Source organism: Vidua chalybeata, chromosome 4 (assembly GCF_026979565.1).
Source record: "Vidua chalybeata isolate OUT-0048 chromosome 4, bVidCha1 merged haplotype, whole genome shotgun sequence".
In the NCBI taxonomy this organism is placed as follows: domain Eukaryota; kingdom Metazoa; phylum Chordata; class Aves; order Passeriformes; family Viduidae; genus Vidua; species Vidua chalybeata.
In genome coordinates, this window is record NC_071533.1 from 67392026 (window position 1) to 67401578 (window position 9553).

The 9553-nt window shown below is 46.3% G+C and overlaps 1 protein-coding gene across 1 annotated transcript; it reads right to left on the minus strand.

Moving 5' to 3' along the window:
• Positions 1 to 1136: 1136 nt before the first annotated feature.
• On the minus strand, positions 1137 to 4241 carry FABP1 (fatty acid binding protein 1). Its single transcript, XM_053941302.1, has 4 exons — positions 4104 to 4241; positions 2895 to 3067; positions 1775 to 1867; positions 1137 to 1257 (listed from the first exon to the last, which is right to left on the minus strand). Exons 1-4 carry the CDS (start codon positions 4168 to 4170, stop codon positions 1207 to 1209), a joined length of 384 nt encoding a protein of 127 aa, XP_053797277.1. The 5' UTR covers positions 4171 to 4241; the 3' UTR covers positions 1137 to 1206.
• Between the last annotated feature and the right edge of the window lie 5312 nt (positions 4242 to 9553).

Sequence of the window (9553 nt, forward strand, 5' to 3'; positions counted from 1 at the left end):
CATATGTCTCAAAATCCAACTGATTTCCTGCAGACTTTCAGTGGCAGTCAGGAGAGGAAAAGGTTTATTCAAGAATCCCCTACCTGCTCCTCAGCACAACAGCAAGTAAACAAATCCAGATCTTTTCCTCTTTGACATTTCTCAGTAATTTTGCTGATGTTTCTCCAGATCTGAGTTCACTAAAGACCAACACCTGATTTTTAGGCACTGTTTAGCTAAGCCCTTCCATTTGTCTGTGAGGTGCCTCTGCTGCCCTGTGTGACAATCCATATTGGTTCAGTTCTTGGCATGAGGATCAATGCTGATCTGTAATATGAAAACCTTTCCTGGGCACAGAGGAGTCCTGGCAGCAGCCTTGGAAAAGACAGATAAGAGGAAAGAGTTTCCTTTCCTGTGTGCAGCAGAAAACCACATCTCCATTTGGCCTGAAGTGCCAAGCAAGAGTACAGGAGATGACTTTGGTGCTCCCTATGTCTACACTGTGAACAACCAGCCCATCTCCTTCCAGCAGAGAAAATCTGTATTTCACCCTGGAAGAAGTGTTTAATTCCAGTTCAACCCAATTTGTCAGGTGCAGCTTGAGGTGAAACACGCACTGGAAACCTGTGGCAGTTGTGACCCTCCTGCTGGTGGGGAGGAGATGGGGATGGGGTGGCCAGAGCTATAGGGCTGGATCGTACTGCAGAGGTGTGAGCATGAAGACAGCAGCTGGTAGCCCATGCTGGTTTCCTTCCCAAGCTTTGCAAACAGGATCACTGACACTTCCTTGACTCCACCTGAACCACCCCAAATCCTCTGGCCCTGCTGGTCACTCTCATCACTTTGGCCATGTCTGTAAGGAAAGAGAACAGAGCCCTTTTCTTGCCCAGTGCTCCCCAGCCCAGATCAGCCATGGGTGAAGGACTCACTGGGGCATCTCCAGCAGGCTGCTGGCACCTGTCCCCAGGACAGGGCTGGAAGAACACTCATCAGCATGTGCCACTCAGTGGCTCTGAGCCTGTGCCTTGCCTCAACTCCATTCTCCAGCATCAGTACACCGTTAGATCAGTTTGTTGCCCAATTTCTACCATTGCTTCCATGAGCTTTGGAGGCTTGTATCTATTTATAGTAGCAATGAAGAGATTGATGACAATGAAGAAGATTCAATAAAAATTTTATTTTAATGGCCACATTTTACACAGTAAATTATTGGCATGTGTAATCTTTCTAGACTCTCTTGCTGACTCTCTTCAAGGTGAGGTCACCCATGGTCATTGTCTAAAAAAGAAATGGAAAGTGTTAGCTTTTTATGAATTTGTAGAATCATTGAATATCTCCAGTTGGATAAGGATCATCTGGTATTTAGCTCCAAACTGTACTTAGGATCTGGTCCTGCAAATCAAACCAGGACTGATCCCCAGTCTATCTCTTATAAACTGGATTTTTAAAGCTTTGGATTTCTTCATTAATACCCCAAAGCACATAGGGATAAGCTGGCATCCCTCAGCTGGGATCAGTGTGCCTCACCTTTCTTCTCTAAGAGTGCCAAGCCCTGGCACATACCTGTTCCTCTGGGTGGGTGAGAACATGCCCTCATTACCCAAAACTTTGATCAGCTGTGCCTAAACTGGGGTCTTAAAAAGTACTTTCTGATCATACTCTAATGAGAAACTGCCTTCAGAGCCTGTGTGCAAGCACTTGCTCTGCTCCAGCACCTCCCAGTGCCTCTGTAGCTTCCTAGGCCAGGCTCCTGAAGGCAGCCCTGTTGCTCCAGCCATTGCCCTTCTACACTTACGTAGGTGATGGTGTCTCCGTTGAGCTCTGTGACGGATTTCATCCCTTTCACCTGTGTGACCAGTTTGTTGTTACCCTCCATCTGCACAACAACCTGGTGGAAGACAGAAGCATTCATGTTATTGCTGGAGACCACCTCCACCCCTACATGCTGTCCTTCCTCTGCTGTAGCAGGAGGGGACTGCAGAGCCACATGAGCTGCACATCCAAAGAGGCTACAGACAGCACCAGCACCCCCAGGGCAGCTGTCACTGATCAATGAAATTAATCAAATAAATTAGACAGCAAAGCCCATTTCTGTTTATCTGTCTTGCCCAGCTATAAGATGTGCTCATTTGCCCTTGAGCTGCTGATGTACAGAGGCTAAAAGTGTTCTAATAACTGTTTCCCCCTGGTTTATGCCAAAGGGAGTGCAGTGATACTGGAAATCATGACACAGCTGGTAGAGCTCTCAGAGCCCCATTCACGAGGCATTTCTTCGGTGATCACCCCTCCTGCTTTCAAAAGTCCCTGCAATTCCATCTTCTCCTGAGGCAGAGATGAGAGGCAGATTTTGCCAGTGGTGTTGCCTTGACATTCTATGAACCACTGGAAACTAATGTCCAGGAAAGGGAGCACCCAAGTTCAAGGGTGGTAACTCCTCACCTTGCCAAATCATCTCACCCAGGGTAACCTGAAGCAGTGGGAAAGGCTAGCAGAGAAGCTAACAGCTACTGGGACTTAAAAGGAGAGATTTATTGGCTTATGACTGATTGTCTGATTTTCCTGCACTACCTTTGAGTCAACAAAATTAAGGCAGAGGTATGTTTTGTGTTGCAACATGACACAAAGTCAATCTTTTTTCACCTCAAATCTTTCAGAACTCTTCCTGTCAAAAAATTTTACCAAAGCATCTCTATCCCCCTTTTCCAAATGGGATATTACTGGCTTCTAGTGTTTTCCAAAATTACTATTAAAATAGATTCAGAAATACAAGGCTTCTTCTGCAGGAAGTACAATGCATTAATTAATACCTCTGGTATGGTCAGTCCCTTTGCTCATATGCAGAGGGAATGGCTGGAAAGGAAATTTAATGTCCCTGAGCCCCCATGGCCCTGGCAGAGGAGGGGTTGCTCACTCACCTTTGCTTTCTCTCCATTCAGCATCTCTATCTCACTCTCCTCCCCAATGGTGAACTGGTTTTTCACCACTTTGGAGCCAGTGGTCACAGTAATCGTGAACTTTTTCCCATCCTGCACAATTTCTGAGATGCTCTTGAGGTCCTTGCCCTTCTGGATCTGGTCCTCAGGGAGCCCTGCCCAGGAACAAGAGACATTGAATGAATGGTGGAGCCATCTGTGGGCAGATTGCAGCCACTGAACAAATCAATGTAGCAGGATTTGGGGACCTACAGTTGGGAAAATTTCTATTCCAGTGTGGAAAAACCTTTCAATGATGGTGCTTCCCCAAGAGCCATATGTCCCTGAGTCTGCTAGGGAGGAAGATTAATACTGTCATCCTGAATTTTGTGTAGGAACTAGACATGTCCCGTGTCTTGCTGACCTGTCTGGAAGCACAAATACCACCTTGCTGTCTAAGAATAAATCCTGCTTTCCTTCCTTCACTGACAGGCAAGGAAAAATGGATTAAATCAAGACAAAATAAAGGAACAAAGTGGGTTTTTTAAATGAGATTCAGGGTTCCTCAGAACCAATTTATAAAATATTCTCCAAAAGGCTGAAGGTGATCTGACAGGTAGAGCCCTTCTGGCACATAACCATGCAGAAATAGTGCAAAGCCCCCTGGATCCCTGGAGGACCACATTCCCTGTCACAGAATTCCCTGTCCCTTCCACAGAAGTGGAAATGTATCAGACACATTCATCATTCAGCATTTGAACAACACCAACTATTTTTCTGTGGCTTTGCAGCATCGCAGCACAGTGGCTGAGCAATGTCCTGCTTGCCCTCAAATTTCACAGCCTGATGGAGCAGATCTGCAGTGCCCCTAAGCCACCAAGGTCCTGCTGGCTTATCACGTGTGTGCAGCACTCAGCCACGCTGGCCAGTGGCTGCAGAACCTGCCAGGACTGACTTCCTGCAAGCCATAAAACTTCACCCATCATCTCCTGACCCCCCGCCCCAGACAGGGAGATGCTTTCTCTTCTATTTTGAGATCACATCTCCACACAAATACATTTAAAATCCCAATAATTACCAGGTGACAGAGAGAAATAACACATCTCAGAGAGATGTCTCAATCTACATCATCAGCACATCAGCACAGTTGGCTCCCAAGAATCAGTGGGATCTGCAGAGACAAAGCAGTACATAGCACATGCAGGCACATACCGAGGGCTCTCATAAAGGGCTCAAAGTTTTCCTGGTACTGGAGCTCGTATTTTCCAGTGAAGCTCATGGTGGAAAAGCTCTCTGTGCTCCTAACACAAGAGAAGGTGCCTTGCTGGTAAGCAGAGCTTGGTTTTATATCATCCTTCTGCCTTAAAAGTTGGCCAGAGGTAAGATGATGTAATTGGTTTATGGGCATGTTCAAACATTAACATAAAACTGGGCAATGGTCAGTGATAAATTGCTCTACATTTTACAGACCACAATTTACAACGTGGGGGCAGGGAAAACCCCATAAAACCCCATTTTATGGAGGCTGCAACGTGGCATTGACAAACCAATGATAAAAAAAAATAATAATTGTGCAAAGAGGCTCATTATCAGATGAACGAGCCAAATCATCTAATGAGTTTGCAGTCTGGAAGCACATATGTGGAGGAGGAGAATGTGGTGACTGTGTGTCCCCTGGAGCTGACAGTGGGGGGTTTCTGCTCACTGGTGTGTGCATGGTGGGTCTCTAGCACTGGCAGAATAGTAGCTGCACACTGGCAGGGACTGACTCACTCACACACCTGTGCTGGTGGAGTTTGGTGTAACCCAGATGTAGCAGCAGCACAAACCCGTCGCTGTTCTGTAGGAAAAATACTCCAAATCAATTCCTGGCCTTGCACTGGCCCACCTGAAGACTGAAGTTTGAATCAGTCTCCACCTCTATGGTCCTATGTGGATAGAGAGCTGGTGCCATTATTCATCTACCAAATCACTTTCATCTCCTTTTCCTGTAAGAGCCACAGTCACTCGTGTACTGAAGAAGCATTCCAGCCCGTGGAGCTGCAATTCTCCAAGTGCCACATCAGAAGAAGGGCCAGAAGCAGCCTCCAAGCTGAGCCCAATTCCTCCCTCCAAAGCAGGACTCAGAGCTGGGCTCCTCTTCCAGTCCTGTCCCTTTGGCTGAGCGCCCCAGGATTGCTTCATGACATCTGAGCATCCATCCTCTGGGTCTGAACTCCCAGGCTGGCCTTCTTGCCTCAATGAATTCCTTCTCCCTCCCAAAGTCAACTCACATCTTTGTCCTTTTTTTTAAAGTGAAATGATGCATAAGAAAGAAAAAGACCCATCTCCTTCCAATTTGGAGATGCTGTCAGAGCCTTCTGCTGCGGTCTGTCCTACTGCTGCCACTTCAGCTCCACTCTCTGTGCTGCAGTAGTGAGCCTCAGTTTCTGGTTAATTAGTACAGGCAGTCTGCCTGATGAGGCAAGAGAGGGAAAACCTTGGCTGGTGGGATGGACAGTGGATGAAGTTGGCTGGGAGGGGGGAAAATCTGCAGGGACATCATCTGTATGCACCACTGAGGGAGCCAGGCAGGTTCAGAGAGCGTTCATGGAGGGGTGGATTGACTCAGCAATTTCTCCAAACAGCTTTCTGGCATTTTTTTTTTTTCCCCATTTAACCCCCTCAGGAATTATGTCACATTAGGAACTGCATTTCATTTTTATGCCTGCCTCAGGTGAATAGCCCGGTGTCACATGGGGCTGTGCTAACATGTCCCTTTTCAGTGTCCTCTTCATGGGGACAGTGGTGACTGACCTCTTTTGCTGTGTCCTGGCAGCACCCTGAGCTGCTAGATCTCTGCCTCCTGTCAGCCAACATTCTCTGGCCATGGGCTACCTGAAAGCACATGTGTGCCTCCTGCATTTTCATGCCCTGGACCTCCACCTGTTCCTCCAGGCAATTCAGGTTCCCTCTCTTTGCATGATGGGGAGAGAGATTAGGCTTGAAAAAGCTGCAGAGTTCCCAGGCCCACAGAGTGTCCATGGAGATGAAGCTCCTAAGGACCGGATGTCACTCATCAAATGTTAAAAGAAGAATATAATTGTTCAGGACTCTCCTGGTAACAGGGCAGAAATTTTTCCTTTCACAGAAATGGACAACTCATGAGAGAATTCACCCCATTTGGAACCCAGGTTGTTTTCTGTAGGTATCCTCTCCTCCTCTGCTTACTGTGAATAGCTATAATATATCTGTGCTCCTGATCTGCTATTGCTAAGTGGGGACTATGGATTGCTGCTAGAAAGTTTGGAAATGTGACCAACTGATTTTTGATCAATGAACAAAAATAAAACCTCTTTGTGTTCTGTTGGGCTCAACGTTCTTTTATTTTCTTTAGCAAAGATATGCAGTTCATACTAAAGAAAGGAGAAATGCTTATTGAATGAAATTTGGCCAAGGTAATTATTATCTAGCAGGGCTTGCTGAGCAAATGGCAGGTGAGATAAACTTAATCTCAATAGCAAAGTTCAGAATAGTTGTACATCTCCCCAACAGAATACAGCATCTTTTAAAATATGATATCATTTTAACTTTCCAGGGCCAAGAAAATGCACTTGATTTGCATTAACATGAGGCCATGTCAATTGATAATTTGATTAAAGTAAATCCATACCTTAAAACTTGAATCTGGTTTGTATAAAGAGAAAATGCATGAATCATTTTCAAAAATTATTGAGGAAGCTACATCTTGAGTGAAGCCAGCACATACTTCTGTCTTTAAGGTGCTTTGAAAATAAAGCAGAGGGTCTTAGAAGCTTGTCAGAAAAAAAAAAAAAAAGACTGAAGTATCTTATTTCTGCTTTTTGCACCTGAATCAGAGATAGGGACATGCAGAATGTCTTAGGCAAGAGTATCACCAGTGCATTAGACATGGTTTTGGCCAAATTTTAAACCCCACCTCCTCTGTCTCCCTAGGCACTGATCCTGGGTCTCCAAGACCCACCTCTTGAAGGAAAGGTGCTCAACCCAAACTTCCCAAACTGCAATTTGTGGCTGGTGCCTCACGTTACAACATCTTTCATAATCAAGAAGAGTTTGGCTGTCACCTCAGTAGCTGCCTGTGGAGCAGTTGCATCCTTTTATGACATCCCCTCAACCCTTCCCTGGGATTCCTGAGCTCAGCTCTCACTTTCACTCAGTGTCTGGAAAGCCAACCTCCTACCTGCACTCCTTGGTGAGTTGGACATTGTATCTAGATTTTGAGCTTTATGGCTCCCATAGAAAAAAAAAAATAATCCTCTCTGACTCATCCAGTTCAAACTGCAACTCTTCATTAAGTTCTGAACTACAAAAATGACTTTACAGCCAAAGTATGGGGAGAGGCACTTCCTGTAGTCCAGGGGAGGGTCCCTGGCAGCCCTGTGGAGGTCTGGGAATGTCTTCATGCATCTCTCCTCTACCACCTCACTTGCTTCTCTTATCTACCCCACCAGTGACTCCCCAGACTTCAGTGAGCCCAGCACCTCAGTGCTTTGGGAAGCCAGGGCTGGGCTCTACACTAGGATTTTCTTGGCCCAAATGTGAAAGGCTACAAGCCAGGACCTTGGATGATTCAGTCCTGGATTCTCCTACTGCAGGTCCAGTTGAACACCCCAAAACCCCTACCCATTTTTTAAAAAAGCTTGGTCACAAGCTTGCCAGTCACAGATCTCCAGGTGGGCTCCCCTCTGTCTCAACCTATAGTATTGTTGGGTAATTCTATTTCTGCTGCCCTTGAACCTGGAAACTTGATCTGCTGCCAGGTTTTCACATCTCTGGTATGATTATTTTGAACCTTAATGAACATAGGTTTCTTCATCAGGCCACATGGCTGCATTGCTTTGAAAGGTTGGATGGGATGGAGAAGATGCTGCTGCTGCTGTGAGCTCTCCATCCCTCTCGGTTTTCCTTGTGCTGTGTTACCAAGACAGCACTGAGATTAAATACAGCACCCTTCCCAGATTCTTCTCTTTTTAAAATGGCCTTGGCAGTCTGCTGAGATTCCTGCCTCCAAGCTGTAACTTCCAAGCTGCAGATATGCAAGCACCATTTCATATAGGTTTAGATTAGATATGTCACTATCAGAGCCCTGATCAGAATGCAAAAGCAGTAGTTTGTGCAGTGAGCTGCTGCTTGAGAAAGCTTTCCATCGATGCTGATATTCAGAGAAGAGCAGCCCTCAGCCCTTGTCATCTTATTGCAAAGGTGCCAAAGGGAGCAAAGGGTTTGTATTGCTTCTTCAAAGTCAAGGTGGCTCTATCACTGATAGCACAAGAGCCTTACTTAGCTCTGCTTATCAGTGATCACCTGGGGACCAGAGCTTGCAGAAGACTTGGACTTTGCTGCTGGGAACTGGCTTTACAATAGGAATAAAGCTGCTGGCTCTGCCACCCACTTCCCATTCTCTTGTGTCCAGCATCTGTGGTGTAGAGCTGTGGCCTCTCTCCAGGCACAGGGATCCTCTGTTTGTGCCCTCAGAGGACGTGTATTGTCCTAGCAGGTTGGCCTTTGGTGGGGTGAGGCTGCCCTCCATCCCACAGCCCAGCTCATGGAGTCAGGGTAACAGACTGAGAATGGTGCTCATTGGTTATGGAACTAGTTTGTGCCAGGACAAGGAAAGAAAATGTTGGGAAAGAAATGGAGCCATTAGCAGTCAATGTTCTTGAGTGAGGAATGTCTGGAAGAGACCCCTCAAGCAGAGCCAGTGAAGATTTAACCAATGGTGCATCAGATCCTGTGGCAAGCACATTTCTTCCTCTCTCGGGATTTTTCATAGAGGTACACAGAGAGAAAGAAAGAGAAAACAATTTCTATTTCTGCTCCTTGTTTTTCTCATGTGGAATGTGCTTGGAGAATTGTTTACCTGGGGTGATTGCTTGATTGGATTCTGGTGAGGATTGTTTGAGTCTGGTGTCCAATCAGACCCACCTGGACTCTGTCTGGACTCTGGTAAACAGAGTCGTGAGTTGTTGGTAGTAAGATATGGTAGTTAGAGAAAGTAGCATGTAGTTTTTAGTATCCTCCTTTATATAGTATATTAGTGTATCATAGCATAGTTATAATAAAGAAATCATTCAGCCTTCTGAACTGGAATCAGACATCATCATTCTTCCCACTGGGTTTGTCTGCATTTTACAACAAGATCCCACCACACATCTGCAGTGCAAACATTTCCCTTTGACCCAGGCACATGAAGAGCCCCTGAGACACAGTGGGGATAAGGAAATTTTTATCTGAGCAAGTGCAGGAGACCGGTGTGTTTGGCATGGAAAGGGCAGCAGCCTCCAAGTGCCCACAGGTGGTCAGATGAACTCCAGTCCTGCAGGGACACCTGGCTGTCACTGTGGGCCAGTACTCACCTGCCCAGCTGTGCTCCCCTTCATCCTGATTTATCAAGCACAGTGGCTCACTCAGTGCTCCTCACAGAGGGTTGCAAGTCATTAGTCAAGGAGAGCGTCTTGGGGCCAGACAAGTGTGGGGAGGAGCCTGTTCCTGTCTCTCCCTGAGGCAAATATATAACCACAATCTGTGTATAAAATGAAGCAAATTTCAAGCAATAACCCCCGAGACCTTCTCTAGCAGACAGTGCTCCTTGGCTGGGGAAAGCAATGAGCCAAGAGTGATGCACCAGCCAGAGGGTCAGT

Bases quoted from the DNA above. Each gene is read 5' to 3' on its own strand.
- FABP1 (XM_053941302.1), bottom strand. From the start codon at position 4,170: ATGAGCTTCACTGGAAAATACGAGCTCCAGTACCAGGAAAACTTTGAG. The intron at 3,068-4,103 runs GTATGTGCCTGC...GTTCCTGGGCAG, and splicing joins GCCCTTTATGAGAGCCCTCG to GGCTCCCTGAGGACCAGATC. The intron at 1,258-1,774 runs GTAAGTGTAGAA...TTTCTTTTTTAG, and splicing joins ACGGAGACACCATCACCTAC to ACAATGACCATGGGTGACCT.